This window comes from Elephantulus edwardii, unplaced genomic scaffold (genome assembly GCF_000299155.1).
Source record: "Elephantulus edwardii isolate Elephantulus edwardi_28Jun2011 unplaced genomic scaffold, EleEdw1.0 scaffold00099, whole genome shotgun sequence".
NCBI lineage: Eukaryota > Metazoa > Chordata > Mammalia > Macroscelidea > Macroscelididae > Elephantulus > Elephantulus edwardii.
The window spans coordinates 4,677,908-4,700,759 of NW_006399849.1; the positions used below are offsets into that span (position 1 = coordinate 4,677,908).

Consider the following 22,852-nt stretch of genomic DNA (forward strand, 5'->3'; position numbering starts at 1 on the left):
GGACAGGCAGAGCGGAGTTTAGGGCTGTTGTACATAGGGTCGCTATGAGTCGCAGGCGACTCGACGGCACATAACAACAACATAGAAATATGTAGAAGTTGTCAGTTCTTTTGAACAAAGGAGAAAGTTAACAAGGAATCAAAAATGTATATTTTGGAGAGAGAGAAAAGCCTTGATAGAAAAATTCCATTATGTTAATGATCACTATAGTTGGTTGAGTGACAGGGTTTTGCTGGATGTCCTCTGCCCTACACATTCTTTATGCTCTGCTGGGCCAGGAAGCTAATCGGTATTAACTGTCTCAATGGACTGGCTCTCTTGTCTTTCAGATTTGTTTTAGTCAATTGATAGTCCCAAGAGGCTGGACAGAAAGATGTAGTTAAAGTTGGGGTATCTGTTCTTCTGTCCCTTTAGAGAATTCCTGTGGTCTAACTAATCCTTTGATGGGAAGTCACAGTCCTCTCAAGGAGATCTTTTTCACCTGACTGTTATTTGAATTAATGTCACCATTTGCTGTTTGAAGCCTCAGATTTGTTAACAAAACCACCATTTCTAATCGCAGGATTATCTTTGGTTCTTTCCCTTGCCTTCACCCTTCCCAGAGATACTTTTGCCAAGTAGTGCACTCTCAAAGCCAGGATACAGGTGTTTGCTTAAAAAAAAAAAAAGTTACTTGCCATAAGTTATGTCTTGATTAAATGAATATATATTTACATCTTGTTTTTCTCGTAGATCCAAGAGTTGAAGACTGGCTCCTCATGTCCTCGCCTCTTCCACAAACCATCATCCTTGGACTTTATGTCTATTTTGTCACTTCTCTGGGACCCAAGTTCATGGAGAACCGGAAGCCCTTTGAACTCAAGAGAGCGATGATAACGTACAATTTTTTCATAGTCCTTTTTTCTGTGTATCTGTGTTATGAGGCAAGTGTTTTCAGTATTCCTAATGGGAAAATTTCATCTGAGTCCTTGTGTTTATGTGTCATATGTTTTCTTGTCTGTGAGGGCAAATCTTTGAGATTTAAGGGACTTTAGATATTGAAATTGTTGTTGTTGTTGCAAGGTATTTATATACTCCAAGACCAGATAATACATTCTTCAGATTTCAGTATAGATTACACTTCACAGTTGCTGAGAAAGGTAAACATCTTGTCCAGGTACTGACATGCAATAAGCCTTAATAAATGATTAAACAAATGAATATGTAGTAATTTAGGACAACTCCATATTTGAAAAAATTAAATAACCTACTCATTGTGACATTAGCTGGTAAGTGGAAGTCTGATGTTTGATCCAAAGTCTGTGTGGTATCAGTGCTTATTCTGATTCTGTAATGAGTTTTGTCATCAAGAGATGCACTTTTGGGTTCTGCGTGCTCCAGTGAGACATAGAGGTGTACTGAACTGAGAACTGAGACTCATCTGAGTAGTTAATAAATGGGTCTGTCCCAGTCATTAAAATAACAGAGATGTTTCAAGACCCCAAAGAAGACGTAGATTCTCTTTCTTTTTGGCTATTTATATGCCTCAGCCACTGTCATTTGCCAGCCTCTCTAGAATCCAGAGCTGCTTTTCCAATTCTAGTGTCTTCATCTTCACCTTCAATTCCTTTGCAACAAAGCATATTCTTAAAACTGGGACTCATTGGGGCTCTCTTCATATTACGGCTCCTGCACCTGAATTTCTTCAACCTTTGTCCTACTGCTAATCCACATGGTAGAGAACCACCTTTCACCAATGTTAGTCTTTAGATTTCACAGACCTGCTGAAAGCTGGACTTTGCTACATTCCATTTATTCTATTTCCAAAATTAATTCCCTCTTACTATCCTTCCTGGAATATGAGCATCTGAAAGTGAAAGAGTCAGAGGAGAGGGAAGAGAAATACAGACTCTTCATGTGCAATCAGAGATAGAATCTAGCAAAGGACCAAAGATAGCATCTAGCATACAATAGTACAGTGTTAAGAACACAGCTGGGAGCAGAGGGCTCAGGGGAGTAGGTAGGCCTGGTTATGCAACCAATTATCCACCCAATTTTGAATAAACGGAAACTTTATGGTTCTTTATCTTGTAGAGTCAAGAGTGACTCAGATAGCTTCTCAGACCCTTTAAGTTCAGATATTCTTAGGCTCTGTGTCAATGTCAGTGATTGCAATGTCCCTAACTGTATTTCTCAGACTTAGAAGGGATCTATTATAACTAGTTAGTTTGGGTTTACACTTAATAGCTACATAATAAAGGCACTCAGGTGACTGTGATGTGTTGCACTGTTAACCAAAAGGCTTCGTCTCTGGCAGTTCGAATCCACTAACTGCTCTGAGGGAGAAAGTTGGGCAGTCTCCTCTTCCTATGATTAGGACTTTGGAAATCTGATGGAGGGTGACTATGAGTTGGAACCAACTCAACAGCAATGAGTGAATGGTACCATAGTGTATTAACATGTTGTACTGCTAACCCAAAGACTGGAAGTTCTAATCCACCTGCTGCTCCTTGGGAGAAGGATGGGCTGATTGCTCCCATAAAGGTGTAGAGCCTCATAAACTGATGGAGGGTCACTCTGAATTAAAATCTACTCAAAGGCAGTGGGTAATTAGAAATAAAAAGAAAGTGCAGAAATACTTGAATTTAAGACAGTTTTTTATCTCCCATAAACCACTAATGGACAGTCTCCTCCCAGGCGATTGCGATTGATTTACAGCCTCCAGAAACCCAGCCGAGGGCCAACTATGAATCACTTCTAGCTCCACAGAATGAGGTTTTTGGGTTTTTCCCCTCCAGCTTAACTGCTAATATTTCAGTTACTTATGCAGTCAGTAGTAGTTTCAGAGTTTCTTACCTGCCAAAAAGAAATTCTTCCTCTTTTTACTACTAGGCCAATATAGAATGCTTAACAGACTTTTGGAAAGTTCATAGACTAAATATCAGAAAAGCAGTTAAGTCTCAGTTTGTAGAAACAAAGACGTTTCCCAGGCACACAGCATGTCATCTCAAGGCACATCGTCACACGTGGCTTCTATGTGAAGCACCAGTCATCTATACAGCATAAACACTTCCCTGGGAATGTTAGGCCAAAACCCAACAAAGTGAAAACACATGCATCAGACTGAAGGAATATATGTGCTTTATTTTACAGTGATACCGTGAAAGCACCCAGTCAAGCATAAAAAAGGAGAGACTGATTTAGATACTCAAAGAAGGCAAAATAACTATGAGTTTCGTAGTCAAGTCTGTGCTTATTTGTGGTAAAATTCATGAAAATCTTTCTTTTGCTTACAACTCAATTTAACTTAATAGCTCCTGGATTTAGGTGCCAAATAACACTAAAAATCAAGTCGGAGTGCAATAGAATATGAAAACTACACCACAAATGAAGTTTTATAAAACGGCATTAAGCCATATCTATGCCACCTAACCTAGTTTCTTTGAGAAAACAAACTGACCTGTTTTATAAAATATTTTTCTTATACAAGAAACATACTTCTTGAATTATTCTTTCTTTTCAAGGTTCCATAACATATATAATAGCAGTGTAGGACAAAGCTAAAGGACCAAGCTAGGAGGTAATGTCAGTGAAATCAGTCAAACCAGATCCAGTGCCATCAAGTTGATTTCAGCTAGTATTGACTCTATTAAGATAGAAGATTTTCACGTCCATAAATCCTTATGGATACAGAGTGTCTCATTTTTTCTCCCGTGGACTAACTGGTGGGTTTGAACTGCTAACCATTTAGCAGTCATACTCTTTAACCATTACACTACCAGACCTCCTAGGATCAGAAAAGGGCAGTCTTTTTATATACTTTAAATATTTGCTCTTCTCTCTTCCCTATTAAAAATATCCTTCTAAAAAAAAAAATCCTTCTGCTCCTACTTCATAACTTTTAGACGTTAATTTAAAATAAAGTTATATTGTTGCTGTGTATCGTGAAGTCAGAAATGACCCATAGCTCCAGCGGATTTCCAAGACAGTTATTGTGTGGGAAGAGATTGCTCTTCCTTCTCCTGCAGAGCATTTGGGGGAATTGAACCACGTGCCTATGGGATTGCAGCATAGATTCTTGCCACTAGGCCACGAGATCTCCCAGAAGTTATATTAGCTTCAGTGTAGTTGAAAAGATAAAATGTGCTTCAGTGATAGACATCCTAGAACCATTAAATCCCAAAAGACGACTTTGCAGGAAAGTCAAGAGAATAGAATTTTAGATGGGAACAAACCGTCTTAGCACCCTGACTTAACGTACTTGTTTAATACATGTGTTGATTTAAGATTAGAGCCCTCGACTTTCCATTTTCAGATAGTGTTTTAAACGCTCTTCCCACCATCAGACTTGCAAGAATGTCAGTATCATCTTTGAATTAGAATTCAGCCTCATCAACAATAGGCTTTTTCTTCTCACACTAGTCTAAGGTCACTCTGTGGGAGTGTTGAGGGTAAGGCCCGCCACATTGCACTCTCCAACAGCTGCCTTCTGAGCAAGAATGTTTTCCTCTCTGACAGGTCATGTGAATCCAAAGCTCACCCAGGATCTGAGGCTTTTATACTGGTCACATTTTATTTTAAATGATGACACCAGAGTAGTACAGCCACACGGGCTACCTCTTTGCATCCTAACTAGTAGCAAAGTCAGGAAAAACTTACCTGTACATTGAGGAATTTTGGTTTGTCTGTTCGCTAATTGAGAAGATTAGAAATCATCAGAAGAGGCTGTATTTTGACCTTCTTATTCCCATTAGAGTGTGTGCACAGACACACACGCACACATATATATCAGTGTGCACACATATATATCAGTGTGCACACACTCCCAAGCATATCAGCATGAGAGAAATCAACTCTCAGTATTTGCTGTGTAAAAAAACACTATGTTTTGTTCTTTATGGAACTAAGATTGTCATCCCATGAAATAGGCATTTCAGTCAGTTTCTATACATAATACAAGTTTGTGGTTTTGGAAGTTCTCATTGCTGTGACATCAAGTTTGTTTGTAATTTGTATTTGTGTTCACAAGTCTCTCTCTCTGCAGAGAATACTGACTCAGTCAAGAGCCTCAAGAACTGATAGGATCAAAACCACTTTTCTTGTAGCCGTTGAACAAGTGCTTCCTTCTTTAACATGCATGTGCTCTCTTGCAGTTTGTGATGTCTGGATGGGGCACAGGTTACTCATTTCGATGTGAAATTGTTGATTATTCACAGTCACCTGAAGCTTTGCGTGTAAGTTGTAACTAAAAATCTGGGCTTTTATTTGCAACCTAGGCATGCACTAAGAATGACTTAGTGACTCCTGAGTCAGATCATATGTATTGTAAAATAAAATGAAATATAAATAAGAACCAAAGGAAGTCAGGTGGGTAGGTTTCTGTAATAGGAAAATGGGTGCTTTTAAAATTTCTCGGACTTAAAAATAAATTCCTATTTATGTGTGTTTCTGCAGATGGCACGCACCTGCTGGCTTTATTACTTCTCCAAATTTATTGAGCTGTTAGATACTGTGAGTATGTCATCACCACATTTGGTTAATGTTTGATACTTCAGTGAAGGCAATAAGCTTCTAGAGTTCTAATAACTTTATCTCTTCTTATAATTATTATCTTTTAGTATCAGACGTTTTAGAAACTAGATAGGATCAGCTTATGTTTCTCTGACTAAAAGAAAGAAAAAAACCCTCACATATCTACCACATAATTAAGATAATCATGTTAACTGTTGCACATATAACAAAACTGCCTTTATGTGGAGAGAGAGAAATCACATGGTGAAACGTTCAGGAAGCAAAGAGCTGAGAACATTTAACCTTTGGTTCTTTAGACAAAGCACTGTATTTTATCCTACGACAAAGCACTGTATTTTATCCTACGACAAAGTACTGTATTTTATCCTACTCCTTTAAGGATATAAATATTTCAAAATATGTAAACATATATTAGGATGTTAAATTAACCCTGGGGTGTAAGTAATTTTGATTGCACACAAACCATCCCTAGTTATCTTTCTGATGTCAATTATTACTGGGCCTACTCTCTTCATGGTTAAGATCCTGTTGGATCAAACCTGAGCTTGCATGACTGGGCTCTGGTTTAGGGTTTCCAGTAAGAGGAAAAAGCGCTACACCTGTGTTTTCAGGGTGGTTTAGAGAAGGAGGACCCTTGTTGCATCCCATTGACATGCAGATCTCGAGCCTATTCTGCTCTGAGGCTGACAAATGGGCTCCTCTCTTCCTAATATGAACACTCAATGTAGCAAACTTGGCATTTCCCCTTTAGGGTTGAACTTCTCACATAATTTTAGATGGGACTTTAGTAAACACCAAGTTCAGTGGTCCTCAGATTAATATGCATCAGCATCACCTAGATGGCTTTGTAACAGATTCTTGAAGTCCTTGATCTAGTAGGTATTGGATGGGCCTCAAGAATTTGCATTTTTAGCAGATTGTCAGGGGATGCAGATTTTGCTGGTCTGGGGATCACCTGTAAAGAATCTTTGCTATAGTTTAGTGGGCATTGGGTATTAGCCTTCATGGTGTGGAAGAATTACATTCTTTAAAGAGAAAAACAAAAAGAAAATAAACTATGCTTCACTCCCAGAAATGCCTGGTGATCTGGCACAGAGTCTGCGTAGGATTCTTTTTTTAAAAAGCTTCTCAGGGGTTATAATACATAGCATGGTGGAGAATTATCAACCTAGAGCCTCAGTTTGAATAGGAAATGAAGAAAGATTACCTTTATCCAGAGAAATACTACTACTTGGACCCTGGATCACTAGTTTATGGCTTTTTATGTTGCACCATGCTGCCTTTCCATGTGCATAAGCAAATGAACTGTGGCTTCATTGTTTTGGTTTTGCATGTTCTCATTTCTAATTTTCATAAGAAAACTCTTGCTGCTTCCTAAGTCCTCTTCTAATTGGTTTTTCTCATATACTCCTGTCAGTGTATTTATTTGTGTTATTCTGGGGTTAGCCATGCATTTCAAAATCTGTCTAATTGATTTTCTGAATTTTGCTTTTATATTAGACTTATTTATTAGAGATTTAGAAAGACAGAGACACAGGCAGGAGAAAATTGAGCAGTCCCCTCCTGTGCAGTTGATAGCCTCTGAAATATGTATGAGAGAGAGAGTGTGTGTGTGTGTGTGTGTGTGTGTGTGTGTGTACATGTACAAATTTTCCTCCCCCAAAAATCTTCCTATTCTATTCCTTGTTTAGGCAACTGTGCATTCCCATTCTCTCTCTGAAATTAACTCTTCATGTTTTCCTCCATTTACCTTTCTTTAATAATTTGCTCACTTCTGTTTTGTTGCAAATCTTTCCATTTGTTTCCACCCTTATCTGATTGGAAGGAGGTTATAGAGAGCAATGCAGAATAATTTCAGTTCTAAGATAGAAGATTCTTCTGCTTTCCTATATACTTCAAAACCTGGAGAGAAACACGCATGCTTATCTCAGCAGCATTTCTTTCCCTATTTTTGGCCATATGCTTTGTTATATGCTTGATTCTTAAAGCTGCATAAAATTTTCTTTCACTTACTGGTTCTCCTGTCATGCCCACTTTCCTCCATACTAATGAACTTTTGAACTGTCCTTTGGAGAATCAGCAGTTTCTGAGCACAGCCCATAGAGACACCCTTTCAAACCAAATCACAGTGTGAAATAGTTTTCACTTTACCAATATTTTTGTCATAGTAGATAAGTTATTGCATGATTTTTATATGAACTTGATTTTCTTTAAATTATTTCAGATCTTTTTTGTTCTGCGTAAGAAAAATAGCCAAGTTACTTTCCTGCATGTCTTCCATCACACCATCATGCCATGGACCTGGTGGTTTGGAGTCAAATTTGCTGCAGGTAGCCAAGGGAGAATTGGGATCATATGTTACAAGCAATAACATTTCTGTCTTTGATAAATGGCGTCCCTGGGTGATGCGAAAGGCTAACCATCTCAACTACTAATTGAAAGCTTGGCAGTTTGAACCCATCCAAGCAATACCTCAAAAGACAGGCTTGCCAATCTGCTTCTGAAGGAAAGATTATGAGTTCGACTCCATAAGTGCCATTCTGCTCTACTCACAATGAGTTTTCAAGAATCAGAATCAATTCCATGGTATGAATAAAAAATACAGCCTTAAATATGACTTAAAAGAAACTCATCTGGAGCAGCAGAGGAAGAGTCAGGGAGAGTGGGAGGAAATGCAATGTGTGACTGGCTAATTGGCTCCCTTGTCCGGAGACCCAAAATATGGAATGGTGCTTTGCTAGCATTACTCAATGTTTTGATCAAACATTCTACAAAAGAATACTGATCAAAAAAGGTTGGGGGGAATGTGGAACAGAATTTAAAATTCTCAGAGAATGCAGATTTTCCGAAGCCACTGAAACTGGATGAAATCTGAAGCTATTTCCCTGAGATAATCTTTAAAGCTTAAACCAAAATAGCCTCTACGTTTTCTCTTTTTAAAAAAGCAGGTTAGCCTAATTAGTTGAGAATACCTTCCTGAGCATCCTTTAAAAAACTGTCTATCTAAGATCATGTTATCAGCAACTCAGAAACATGAGGGACAGGATATTTATGCTAATGGAGGAGGAACAGTTTGGAAAAGGGCATGAGAATGGTTGCACAACTCAAGGAATGTAATCAGTGCCGCTCATTGTACCTGTGATGTTGTTGAGTTGGCACATATTCTCCTGCATCTATTTTCCAAAACAGTAAAAAAAAATATTAAAAAGAAAAAGAGAATTGCAAGGAAAAGCCTGGGCAAAATTCTCCCTAGTGGAAGAGTTTCATTTTGGCTTCAGGCATGTGCTTGAGGTGGGGTTTCCTGGAATTCATTTCCACTGGAATTAATCTGAAAGGTTGAATCACTCACTATGTGTTTACATTTGCTACTATAAATATTGATCTCAAACAAGTCTAAAAAAATCAGTGGTTTACCTGAGCACTATAATAACTTCTGACAGATTATTATAACATGAACTGTGAATGTAGGACCCTCAACTAGATTTCCCCATAACTCTTTGGATACCTGTGATTTGGGGCATACTTTTTGACAAATTTTCTTGTTTTGTTTTGATTTTTATTATTTTCTCATTGAAAGTTCTAAGTGAAAATGTCTTTAATCTTTAAAAGTGTAATTAATTAGTAATAAACAGACAAAATGGTACCTACTTTCACTTAGAGGGCTGTAGGTAGATAATGTTTGTCTTTTTACCAAGTCTTGTTTGTTTTCAAATACTAGTCACTGTCACTTACCCTGACCCCTACCAACTCTTTAAAGATGTGTCAGATTGCAAGTTGTTCCAGCTTCCCAAAGCATCTTATCGTAGTAAAGGATATGTTGGTATTTTTAAAAAGTAAAATATAATTTACATTACAAACTTAGCCAAATGAGCTCTTTTATTTGTTTAGTGTTATGCTTCTTAATAGCTAATATTAGGAAAATGGCATTTACACAATTTTACTTTTTGATAAGGTTTTAACTCTGTGCTCTTGTAAATGACATATTATTTATTACCTTATTTTCAAATGTTGGTTGGGAGGGTTGTTTATGCAAGTTTCTTAAATTTATAAAGTTGTTGTATCATCCATACTAGGTGATGTGTTGTATATTTTAGCATTGCTAAAATACTAGAATTTACTAGACTGTCTAACTCTCCTAGACTAAAAGATAAGAAATTATGTAGAAAGAACTTGTATTTGAGTTTTGTACAGAGGCACATGGTTCAAATCCACCAGCAGCTCCCCAGAGCAGGAGGGGCAGTCCCGTCCTGTGTGATCTGAAACCCGCCGGAGGGTTAGCTATGAGTTGCTTCTGACTCGATGATACCTAACAAATGTCCTAGTGTGGGGGAAATCGGCATTATCAGAGCGTGAGAAGACAAGGATGAGGCAGTGGCACAAGGGACCTCTTGTGGCCTAGTGGTAAGAAGCTGGGCTGCAGTCCCGAAGGCATGCAGTTCAAATACCAACTGCTCTGCAGAAGGATGGGCAGTCCCCCTGAGCAATTTACTGCCTCTGAAAACCCGCTCGAGAGTCAGCTGTGGGTCAGTTCTGATTCGATAGTCCACAAAATAAAAAATAATAATTGCTCTTAAACTGTAGGAAAACAAAAGTGTCATAAGGGCTGGGAAAGTGGGCAAAAAAGGCCTATCCCTCCCATGTGAGCATCAGGTTTTTCAGTGCATAACTTGGCTCAAAGTAATTACTAGTCTGCTGAGGAATTTTCTGAAGTTAAATGTAGCTGATTATGTAAATACTGATTTCTTATTGTAATAAGAGTCTAATGTGTGTCCATTTCACAAGTTGGGAGGGCTTTCTTATTTCATTCCGAAGTGCTTTGGGGTTGTTTTTTTTCCCCCTCAAACATATAGACCGTCCCTTTCAGTTCTTTCTGTGGAAGCTATTTATTCACATCTTCTATGTGTTGGTAAAAAATTGGATAATATAGAAAGAGTCACTATAATAGTTAAGAGATTTCATGCATACAAAATTGTGACGTGGAAATGATGGGAGGTTTTGGCTTATTATTGTCTCTGTTATGCATTCCTGCTGCTCAACACTTAAATGATCAGAAGTAGATGATGAGTCTATTTTTAAAGTACTTTGGAAGAGGTGTGGTCACACCCTTATAATTTATTTATTCAAGTTTCTTCCATGAGACCTGAATACTGTATCTAAACACTGAAAAAAGAAATAAAAATAGAACAGAATTGGTGTTCAAGCAGAAATGATTTGGAGATCACTGACACAGTGATTTTCCTCCTCTTCTTTAGCCATTTGAGTTTTCCAGTTTGTCTAAAATGAACACATACATTGGGAAAATAAATTTTATTTAAAGAACAGGTAGCTGAACTCTCTTTCCCTTACTTTCTGTCTGTGAGTTCATCATAAACCACCTTCCATTTCAAAACCAAATAATGGCTTTCAGTAATGAAAATTTAAACTTAATGCTAAACCTCAGTTTTAAATCTTACCATATTTATGAACCTAAAGTACTTTATAGTGGACTCCCTTTCCTTTGTCCACACCTGGATCTTCATTCCACTTTGTTGTCATTGTTGTGTGTTGTCAAGTCAGGACTGACCCATAGCAGACCCTCTAGTGGGTTTTCAGAGGCAGTAAATCACACAGGAAAAAACTGTCCATCTTTCTCTCCTGCAGAGCAGCTGGTAGATTTGAACCACACACCTTTGAGTTGGCAGCACAATTCCTCACCACTAACCCACCAGAGCTCCCTACTGGTGGCCTTAGTGGGTAAGGAGTTGCACAGCTAATACAAGGACGGGCAGTTCTAATCCAGCAGCACCTCTGTGGGGAAGAGATGAACAATCTCCTCTCAAGGGATTTACATTCTCTGACATCCCATATAACAAAAATATTCTACTTTACAAAATTTAGATAGAAAAGATAATGGTTCTTTAGCTCTTTCCAAGTATACATTCTGTGAGTTACCATTTTCGTTCCATTTTATCGATGAGAGTCATGCACTTTGTACAGCATGTCTCCTGTCTGTTCAGTGGCAAATACAATAAAAGCTTCAGAGATATTTCCAGAAATGTGGTTTGGCCTTGACTTCCAGTCCTAGAAAGAAACTGCTCATTTTATAGGGTTATTTTTAAAACTTGAACACAACTGATCCCTATTTGGTGTTTATCTTCCTGTTTGCCTGTGGCACTCCTTTTTTGGGTTATTAACAATACAGCTTTTCTTTTGAATGTCCAAAAATATTTCTGGGTTTTTTATGCCTATGCTCACATCAAGAGAAATGAATTGTAATTATGAAGGTGATATCTTCACACCAGCACACCCCCCGCTCAAATCTCCATTAAAAGAACAAAATATGATGGCCCTAATTATAATTCATTGAGAGATGTGTGCTTTTCTTAGCTGTTATAAAGAAGAGAGCAAGTTTACACAAATAGTTTATTTGAAAGCCTTTTAAAAGGTAAATGGCATTGCTACTGACATTAGGATTATTCTGTAGATATTTTTACTAAAAGAATTTATCAGAAAAAATCTTAACTAGAGAAAACAACTGGGTTAATTTTATGTGATGGTGCATTTTGCTCCATAATCCTGACAAAATGCTCATACAAGTGCTTTGCTACATTTCTGTCCATAAGATGCTGGGAAGGGTGGAGGGTCAGGGTCAGCAAAGGAGAGGAAGACCTTCGACCAGGTAGATTGACACGGTGACTGCTGTAGCCCGCTCTTGTGTATCAGGAAGAGTGAGGATGGTGCAGGATAGAGCAGGGTTCAGACCTTTTTTGTTCATAGGGTCACTATGAGTCACTCATACACAACTCGATGGCACCTAACAACAACAACAGGACCCTAATTAAGGCCACTTAAAAGGTGAAGATGTCTGAATGGAAAGTGGGTATTCTGCCACTAAATAATGAAAGAGATGAGAGTCGATTACCCGGTCAGCAAAGCAAGCACAGACTTGACTTGTGCTTACTTAACTAATCTGTGGTAAACAATGTTCACTGCAGATTAGTCAGTAAGCACAAATAAACCGTATTTTACCTTGCATCCTGGGTAATCCAACATTGGTGAGAAAGTCTCAGTGAGATAGTTCCCTGTCAGGAGTAAAATAGATTAGCTGTGTCTACAGAATTGTGAGACACAAACGGACTTGAGGAGGTATTTGACTTATCCCTTCCCTGAAGCAGCTTGAATCCCAAACTATCAGAAATAGACAGCACTTCTATTTTTAAATTACCCCAGAAAAGGTGTTTTCACACCATTATCATTTATTTATTCACGTTCCTTTTAGAAAAGAAGACTAATTCAGATGTAAATAATAAAATCTGGGAACTTGCTAATAAACTTAATTAATGCACTTTCTTCCTACTTGACATTTATGGTCATTAAAGAGCTAGCTAAATTTTTATTTACTCTGGTCAGGAGGGGCAAGTTTATAAAGCACAGTGTAAAGAAGTGAAAAACTGAGTTTGATTTCAGAAAAGAGACACATACAAAAATATTCTTAGCAATGTTAGCCATAAGGACCAAATATCTTTCAGCAAGAGATAAATTGTAGCCCATTCATGTAGTATAATACTACACCTATTAAGAAGAACAAACGACCACCTTACATATACTAGGACGACCAAATCTCAAAGGCTTTATATTGCCTGGGAGAAGACAGGCACAAGAGAGCCTAATGTATAATTCTATTTATATGTTCATTAAAGGAACAACAAATAATATATAATGGAAATCAGAACAAAAATTCCTTAGAAGGAGTCTGTTCTTGGAAGGAGTGTGAGGGGACTTATGTGGTGTTGGGACTGTTTCATGTCTTGATCTTGTTGGTTGCATGTTGTTGTTGTTGGGTGTGATAGAGTTGGTGCCAACTCATCTGTGACAACTGAGTGAAGCCCCTCTGCCATCCTCACAGGCTTTGCTGGGCTTAATCCTGTTGTGTCAGGCTGTCTAGTTTAGAGTCTTCCTTGTAGTTTACATGCACATACATAAAAAAATCATCAACCTCTACACCTCATGTATCTTAACTCTTGACAAAAAAACAAACTGATTACAGTGGCTCAGGACAGGAAAGGGTTCAGAGCTGCTGTACATAGTGTCATTATGCCTCGCAGGCAACTCAATGTCACATAACAACAATAACATACTATGGCAGGTTTTGAAGCAGGAGCTGCATGCACTTCCCAAACAACATGCCTCCAGAAACTCTGTGAACTTTGATAAATGTCGATAGTCGTAGAGGGGCTTCAGACCTTTTGTTCATAGGGTCACTATGAGTCATGCTCGACTCGAAGGCAATCAGCAACAACAACATTATCAAGCAACATAGTATATTTTAAAGAATACCCAATTCATTTTTAAAGTAAACTTAAGACCCTTGTAAAGTTAAGACGTAATAAATTAACCTTGCTAATGTAATTTTCCAAGATTTGCATCCAGTTTTACTAAAGGAACGTGTTAACCATTTCCTTCTAATTTGATAGCTCTTTTAACAGAGTTGAAATTTTATATATGTATTCCCCCCATTAAAATTCAAGAAATCTCAGGGCAGGCAGCAGTATGTTTTATTCTAGGAAGAAATGGCCTCATTTCACAATTCTTTTCTTTTCCAGGGGGCTTGGGGACATTCCATGCTTTTCTAAACACAGCTGTACATGTGGTCATGTATACCTACTATGGATTGTGTGCATTGGGACCAGCCTACCAGAAGTATTTGTGGTGGAAGAAATATTTGACATCATTACAATTGGTGAGTAACAATTTTCTCTAAACCCAGATTTGAAGCAAAATAGAATTACCTCTTCTTGCAATGAATTAGCACTCTAAAGAACAAAATTTATTAAACAGTAATAAAAGATACAACGTGTATGGTATGGTCCCCGTGTGGCCCCATTTCATTACCCTTTCTATATTATTTAAACATGGTCAGGATACTTATTGAACATAATGAAGCATATTTGAATAATGATGTTCAGACGATAAAACCAGAATGAATATCTTTAGACGATGATCAATATAATCTCTAAATTATGAGCACCTCAATAACATTCCATTAGATGTCAGAGCTTCCACACTCAAGTTCTAAATGACCTTGTTGAATTGTAACCTAAATGAATGTTGAGGCTTCTGTGCATAGGATTCAGATCCATTGTTCACAAGTTTGCTGTGAGTCATACTCAATGTGATGGTACTAACAACAACAACATGTGCTAATGTCTAGTCCTAATGTCTAGGAGTCTATCCTTTTCTGCAGCTGGGAAAAAGGGTTGTGAAGATCAAGGTTGTACTGAGACCACCATGTATGTGTTACATAAATTTTAGAACTGTCTCCAAATACACAATGTTCAAAAGAATGGTCTCTCCATTTAGACATAAAAATTCCTATTTTGCTCTGTTGGCTTAGTGGTAAGGAGTTATGCTACCATCCCCAAAGCACATGGTTTGAATTTGCTATCTGTGGAAGAAAGATGGGCAGTCTCCTCCTGTTTGACTTACTGCTTCTGAAAACCCAGTGGAGGGTTATCTATGATTCAGTTCCTACTGGATGATTGTTGTTGTTGTTGTTAAGTGATGTCGAGTCGCAGGCGACTCACAGCGACCCTATGAAGGAGAGTCCTCGACGCTTGGGTGCCTTTCTTCCTCTCTCCAGACTGGATGATACATAACAGTAATAATGAATATTAATGCTAAATGACTTTTTTTCCCTTGAAAATTAACTGTGGGTTTGTGAGATAATGAATTCTGCCAGGTTTTAGTCTATAATAAATTAATGTCATTTTCTGTTGATAATACCAGAAAGTCTGAGTTTTGGTATAGATATCCTACCAGTGTTCAGTTTTTATTTGAATTTTATATCTTGCTAGAAGCAATATAGTGCATTCACATAATGTGTTCTCTCAGAAGAGAAATAATAATTTTAGTCTGTAAATCTAGATTTAGTCTAAATCAAGACCAATCTGTCCTTATAGAGTTGTTCCTTGTATCAAAAATAGTCAACAACCTAAATGACTAGCAGTAAGAAAATGGTCAAATCATTTATGTTCATTTTTATGTGTGAGTATTTTAAAACTGAAAATTATTCAAATTCGAATTCTTTGAAAAGATTTTTTTCTGACTATAAAGTGATATAAACTCATTGCAGAGAAATGTGAAAATCTAGTTAAGAAATGAGAATATTAGTTTTACCACCCAGAACAAATCAACACTGAAATTTCTGTTTTGTTTTTTCCCCTATATTAAGTCTATATATGTCTATACACTTTATCATTTGTACTAAATTGCATATGTAGTTTTATATTGGGCTTTTTTCAGTTAACATACTTTTAAATGCTGTGAAATGTCATAATATCTAAAATACTTATGTATAGACATGGCTAGATAATAGTTTTTTATTATGTCAAATGTGTTAATTATACACAGACATACCATGTATACATGCAAGGTTAAGGTCCATTGTTTGCAGAGTTGCTATGAGACGTAGTCCACGGCATCTAATAAAAACAGCAGTCTAGAATATTGAGATTGTTACTTAGCCTTTCTATTTTCATCTTCAAAATGAGAAGAATAATTGTAGCTCACACACACACACACACACAAAACAAAAACCAACCCAGTTACTGTTGATTCTGAATCATGTTGACCTTATTTATACATTTCAGGGTAGAGTTGTGGTCCCTGGGGGTTTTGCTGGTAGATTTGTCAAAAGTAGGTTGCAAGGCCTATCTTTCTAAGTATCTCTGGATAGGGGTACCAACTTTTACTTACCAGTCAAGTGCATTTATCATTTCCACTACCCAGGGAGACTACCAGTTACACAAGAGTGTCATACAAATGCATTGAGAAAAAGATTTGCAAAAGGCTTTGAACCGTTAATAAATTTTTTTTAAAAAATGATGCATTGAGATATGGCAAAGAACATTGATGGTAATATTAAAATGGTAATGAAAAGGACTATTTCACAATTTTATGTAGTTAACACTGGGTAGATTATGGGAAATTGTTAACTCTCTCAGAGATTTTTTACTTCTCCAAATTTTCTACACAGCCCATGCTGCCTTTTAATGGGGAGAAAAGAGATATCCAGAAAGCTCTGAACAAAAGCCTAGAAAGTGTCCCTTTTCAAACTGCGGACAAAGCCCTTCCACACAGAATCCCGAGCCTTCCTAGAAAGGTCACCAGTACGCTCTCACCCTTTCCAGAGTCTCTTCTGCAGTCAGCAAAGAGGGCATATGTTTATTTATGAGAGTGGAGGACAGGTGGCAGGTGTGAGGATGTAGAAATGCTTTGGCCAGAGGGACTGCAGTTAGAATGTCCAAAAATTATTTTCCCAAGTAATTGGGGGGAAATTATTTTCCCAAAATGTAAATGCCTAGTCTATCAGTAGGATATATTATTTGACGTCAAAACTATCCTGAAATAATAAGCTGTAAAGCAATGGTCTGATCTACGTTTCGTCAGCGTCAAGGGCTCAGGTCAGAGATTGGCACAGGAAACCTTCTCTCTTGGCCGTCTAAGTTGTGAAAGGGCTGCGCCTCACCAAGGCATCGCAAAGGTATGACTGCTGTGTCATGTGCCCTTGGTGCCGCTTGAAGGGGGGCCACTACAATGTCTAATGAGCGTCAGTTGTCATCACCAGCTGGGAGAGATTATTCTGCAAGTTCAAATGCATAATTTCATATTTGAGACCCTTCGTGGGTTAGTGCAGACTGTGATCTTACTGTGCTGAGTGTAGGAAGAGAAGAAATTGGGAGGGATAAATCCAAACATTAAGTTCTTCACGGACCGATCTTCATCACTGAAAGCAAAGATTCCATTGTAACGTTTGTGTAGTACCATAATGCATTGAGTAAAAGATTAACAAGCCTGAATTTTTAGCCGATATTGTGAGATAGGTTTCAGCTGTTTGGACAAGGGAGAAGTTTCAGAATTTCCCATCAGTGCTGTTTTCCCAGGCCGTCCTCTGTCCTGCTCACCTCCTCAGAATTCACTCATTGCTGTTGAGTAGGTAGCAACTGATAGCTGAATCTCTGTCCGGTTTCCCAGGCTGTAAGCGGCACAGGAGGGGAGGTTGCTCATCTTTCTTCTGCATTGCTGCAGGTAGATCACAACCACCAAGAAAGATACCACCTTGGGGTTAGCAAGGCAAGTCCCTAAGGACTACCACCACAGAGCCTCTGTGCAACCACAGGGATAATTTAAATAGCGCTCCCCAGATTCATTCATATTAGCAGGACTAAGCAATGTTTCCAAACTCCTGTGTGGATTTAGACATTAAACCACCCTCTATTGCTCCAGGGAGGCTAGATTTATTACTTAATGAACCAATAGCCTTGATATGGGTGGAGGGTGCATGATTGTAAATGTAAATGAACAGGGTACATCAAGTTAACAATTAATGATTCATATATCTTTCATCTTTTAGGTCCAGTTTGTTATCGTCACCATCCACATAGGCCAGTTCTTTTTCATGGAGGATTGCAAGTACCAGTTTCCAGTCTTTGTGTATATCATTATGAGCTATGGATTCATCTTTTTGCTGCTTTTTCTCCACTTCTGGTACCGTGCTTACACCAAAGGTCAAAGACTACCTAAAACTGTGAAAAATGGAATCTGCAAAAGCAAAGATCACTGAACTCAAAGCACACCATCTATGACTCTGTGGTTGACACTGAGAGTTATTCTTTCTTGACAATCAACACATCTAAATATATATATATACATATATATTGGGTGGTCTAAAACCATTTGTGATTTTGAAGGTGCCTGCAATGAACTACTAACGTGAATATTTAAGTATTTAACCAATACAAGAACCCTTTAAATGGTGACAATATGAGAAAATGACATGATAACAACCAATCACCAGTTTGTCCCTCTGAAACTAGACTACTTTATTATTAACAGACTCACCTCTTTGCAGATATCTATAGAATTAATTACAAAACAGTCCTGGCAAAACAAAACAAAACAAAAAACCAGTCCTGGCAAAGTATTAATCAATCAGTACAGATCACCTTGTTTTCAGAATAATAAAATACTTTTTTGTCAAGTACACTATGTGCTGAACACAAGGCTTGTTTTGAAATTGTTTTTACAACAAAAAATTTAGGAAATATTCCTAGTGAATCTGGCGGCAGTCTTTCAAGTGGTCCATTTAAAATTATCACTGGTTATTATACAAAATGGCAGCTTACCAAAAAATGAAAATAATATCCATCTGTGTTAATGCTTTAGAATAAGAATTTAACAACAGAGAAGTAAATATAGTGTCTCTGAATATCATGAACAAAATCAGAGCCCACAGTTAGATATTTTCAGATATTGAAGAAGAAAGAAACTTCTGCTGTGCTGAATCTCTTCTCAGTGCTCAGAATATCAAATGATATTTTTCATCTATGCTGGACCTCTTTGAAGAGTACTGTTTCACATTCTCCTTCCACTGTAACAAAATGTATTAAACAAAATCTTTAGATTACATTTAAAATCAGCTGAAAATCTTTTGGCTAGGTTCTTGGCTCCATAGATCAGTTATCTGGGAGGAGCCCTGGGCTCTCAAATACCAGAAACCTCAGTAACAAGCACTTGCTTATGAAAAGCATAGAAAATGCACTATACATGTAAATAGGTGTTTCTTTGAAATCGCTACATTCAAAAACTCCATTTTTCTCTTTATTGGCCTAATCACATGTGTAGTGCTTTTATTTTACCTTTTACTTGATTGAATAGTTCCTGGGATCTTCAAAGCATACCAGCCATCCAAAGCATAACAACTGGTCTGTATTCATATGGAGTAAGAATGGAAGAAAGAGAAATAGGAGAAGGAAATGAATGTATGGCTAATTGCCTTCATCAACAATTGGCTCCTGTGCCCTGAGACTGAAAGAACCAGCTGGTGCCTAAATGTTCTTCAGTATTTTGAGCAAATATTCCACAGAAGAATACTACTCAAAAGGGGTGAAATGCAGAACAGAACTTTCAAATTCTTGTAGAATCTAGATTTTTCAGGAGCTGTGGACACTGGATGAACCCCTGTGATTACTGCCCTAAATTAGACTTCAAACAGTAAACCAATAATATCTCCTCAAAGCTTCTTAAAACCAACCAGTTGCTTAACTGAATTGATAAAAAAAATACCTGACTTGAGCATTATGCAATTTTACTCAAAAGATCAGATAGAAAACTTAGGGGGCTGTGATACTATGCTAACAAGGGAGGAACAACTCAGAAAATAAAAGGGAGAATAGTTGCACAACTTGAGGAATGCATCAATACTACTGAATTTTACAAGTAGAAACTGTTGAAATGGTAATAAGTTTTATCATGTATATTCTGAGCTACTACTAAAAAGTTGATTTTAAAAGTTATGTTTCACATATTCTTGTTGATGAGCCAAACTGCTGCCTAATCCAGTTTTGTTCAAGAAACAGAGGTATTTGGACATTTCTGACTTTTTCCATGTTGAATTATTTTTCTTTACTTGATTTTGAATGATTGCTTTTGCTTATAAAACTTGAAATGACTGGTACTTATGGGCTCCAGTTACTAAGTAACACACAGTGAGACAACACAGCTTGAGTTGTCATTTAGGCTAAATACTCATGGTTCTTGGTCTCCCACCTAATCCGTTACTATATACCACCACCACTACAGTGGCCTTCTATCTTCACAATCAACCGCCTTCATATGGTTATCTGACTTTAAGTAGCCTTCATTGATTTCACTTGCTTATAGAGAAGGCTGAACTCTAGACACAATCGACTCTGTGGCAGCAAGCTTGATTTTTCACTCTAAGAAAAGATGAGAATTGGAAAATGTGGAAAGGGTTACATTTAAAAAACCAAACCCCCACAAAAACCTCAAGAACAAAGAATTGGAGAGAAGAATTAAAAAGAAACAGCAACTCTCATTTATTTTGCTGTATGCATCTCTGAACTTTGTAAGCATTTTAATCTTTCGGCATTTGGTAGCCGTAAAACAAGAAGCTATGGTATTACAAAAACACAGTTTACAGATCCAAGAAAGGTAATTCCCAAAAGGTAGAAAAATTATAACAGGATAAGACAGGAGAATTTTACTTACTTTTTTTTTTTTACATACTTTTGACCTACATTGTATACGTACACATATCCTTCATTTCCAGCAAACTTGAAAATGTTTGCACTGTGAACCAACAACAGCACTATAAGGGGAAAAGACATTCTAAATTATCTGAATAGAAGTGGAGAGTTTGGAGTAGTTACTTAAAAGGTTTCCCACAGTTGACAGAAGGAACCTCCATTTGTAGACGAAAATGAATGTCACTGGATATAGAATTTGTGTGGCCAGTGCTTTAACAAAAAGCCCTTGTATAGGAAGGTGGCTTAGTCCATAGGGAGTTGCACTGCTAACCAAAGGCTGTGCCTCTCTGGTGATTCAAATTCACAAGCAGCAGCATTGGAGAAAGATGAGCAGTGTCCTCCTATGCAACTTACAGCGCCAGCATCCTCCTGGAGGATGAGCTGTGGGTTCTGACTTGACAGTAATGAGACCGGGTGATGACACAGAGTCCTTTTTCTCAAGCCTTTATTGCCTTTGGGTTTACCTAACAAAGAAGCTCAGTGACACGTTCTATGAATCCTTGAGGGCCTATATCTGTATTGTAAATTTGTAAATAAGTACAAATGCAAATTTTTAAATAATCTGTGGGATATTTCTATTTTAAAGTCTTACATCTTATGAAGTAGAATTCTTAATTGAGCAGAATACCTTGTCACATAAATGACAACGTTGTAAGAATCCATGTCCTTAACATAACCCTTATTTCTGTTAACTGTTGAAAGACCGTGGAAAAATCTGTGGATACTGTCAACGTTTGGGTTTGTTTTTCTCTGTGTGTTATAATAAATTTATGGTATTCCATACATCTTTGTGCATGTGTCTTTAATCTTAAAATCTAGCTGCATGCATTTGCATGGGTAGCTGATTTTTAATGAATACTCATTTCACACATTGGTTGTGCACCTGCTATGCTGTGAATGCTGTGCTAGACCCAAGTGACAACACAGATGTAGTTCAGAGATGGCCTGTGACCTAGTTGGATCTCTTGGAGTTTATCGACCAGCAGAGAGAATGATATCAGTATAATAATGTACAGTAGATAACAGCATATGATAGTGGTCACATGAGCAAAAGCTCTGACACATTTTCTTTGACAGTAAGCAGAAATGATTCTATGAAGGAATTTTAATTTCTGTGTTTGCAAAAGACAGAATTTCAAAATATATGGTGTGTTAGTGGGAGATGCATTTTAAATGGAATGAGATACCAAATTAAGGCCCAGAAAAAGGAAAGTATAAGAAAACTTTGGAGGATAGGCAACAGACTGGTTAGAGGAGGGTTTCTCCAGGTGCTAGTGAGAGATGATAGAGTGGGCAGAAGTCAAAGAGGGATCTGGTTCTGGAGCAGCTCTCCTGCTTCAGCATCTGATCCTGATGCTCCAGGCCAACAGCAGCGTTGAAAGAATTTTGAAAGGAGAACAGTATGATCAGAGTAAGGAGGACACTCTCTCATCGGGAAGTTAGAACAGGCCATGGCTGGGTCCTCCACTGGGTTTCCGAGATTTTAAATCACATGGGAGGAGACTGTCCATCCTTCTTCCCAGAGCAAAAGACAAACCAATGGGCTAGGAAAGCCATCTAGATAATCACATTGTTCCACAGGTTGACAGACTAAACGAGTTGATAACCATCACAGCCAACTTGTAGTTGACTCTCCAGAGGCAGTAAATCACAGAGGAGGAGACTTAGCATATTTCTCCCATGGGGGGCTGATGGTGGCTTTGAACCGTGTTCCTTTGAGTAGGTAGCTCTGGTGGGTTAGTGGTAAGGAGTTGTGCCACAAACTCAAAGGAAAATGTAGTACATCTGTACAATAAAGTATGATGTAGGTGAAAGGGAATGAGGAAGCTTTACCCATAAAGTTATCCAGGAAGAAGATATCCAAGGGGGAAAAAAATCACGAAAAGATCAAGTTCAGAACTTTATTATTTGCTATCTTTATATAAATATATCTTGATTTTGCTATCTTTATATAGATATGCACATTCCTATATGTATTTTGGTTGTTTTGTTGTTGTTGTTATGTGCCCTCAAGTCACTTGTGACTCATAGCAAAACTGTGTACAAGAGCCCTAAGCCCTGCCCTATCCTGGGCCAACCTCACTATCTCTGACACACCTACTACCGTTACCGCAGTCAATGAATCGATCCATTTCATTGAGGCTCCTCCTCTCTGCGCTGTCCCTCCACCCTCCCAAACATGATGTCCCTCTCCAAAGACCAGTCCCTCCATGCAACATGCCCGAAGTATGTCAGAGAAAGCTTCAAAATCCTTG

General features: G+C 37.8%; 1 protein-coding gene across 1 annotated transcript in view; it reads left to right on the forward strand.

Annotated features, from left to right (window-relative positions):
* ELOVL7 (ELOVL fatty acid elongase 7) overlaps positions 1-18,181 on the forward strand; it is a 41,650-nt gene extending 23,469 nt beyond the window's left edge. Inside the window, exons 2-7 of the mRNA XM_006891512.1 lie at positions 733-923; positions 5,133-5,213; positions 5,434-5,490; positions 7,736-7,841; positions 14,094-14,230; positions 17,903-18,181. Of these exons, the coding sequence (XP_006891574.1) occupies positions 733-923; positions 5,133-5,213; positions 5,434-5,490; positions 7,736-7,841; positions 14,094-14,230; positions 17,903-18,112 (782 nt within the window). The 3' untranslated portion in view covers positions 18,113-18,181. The remainder of the gene's footprint in view (positions 1-732; positions 924-5,132; positions 5,214-5,433; positions 5,491-7,735; positions 7,842-14,093; positions 14,231-17,902) is intronic.
* The last annotated feature ends 4,671 nt before the right edge of the window (positions 18,182-22,852 follow it).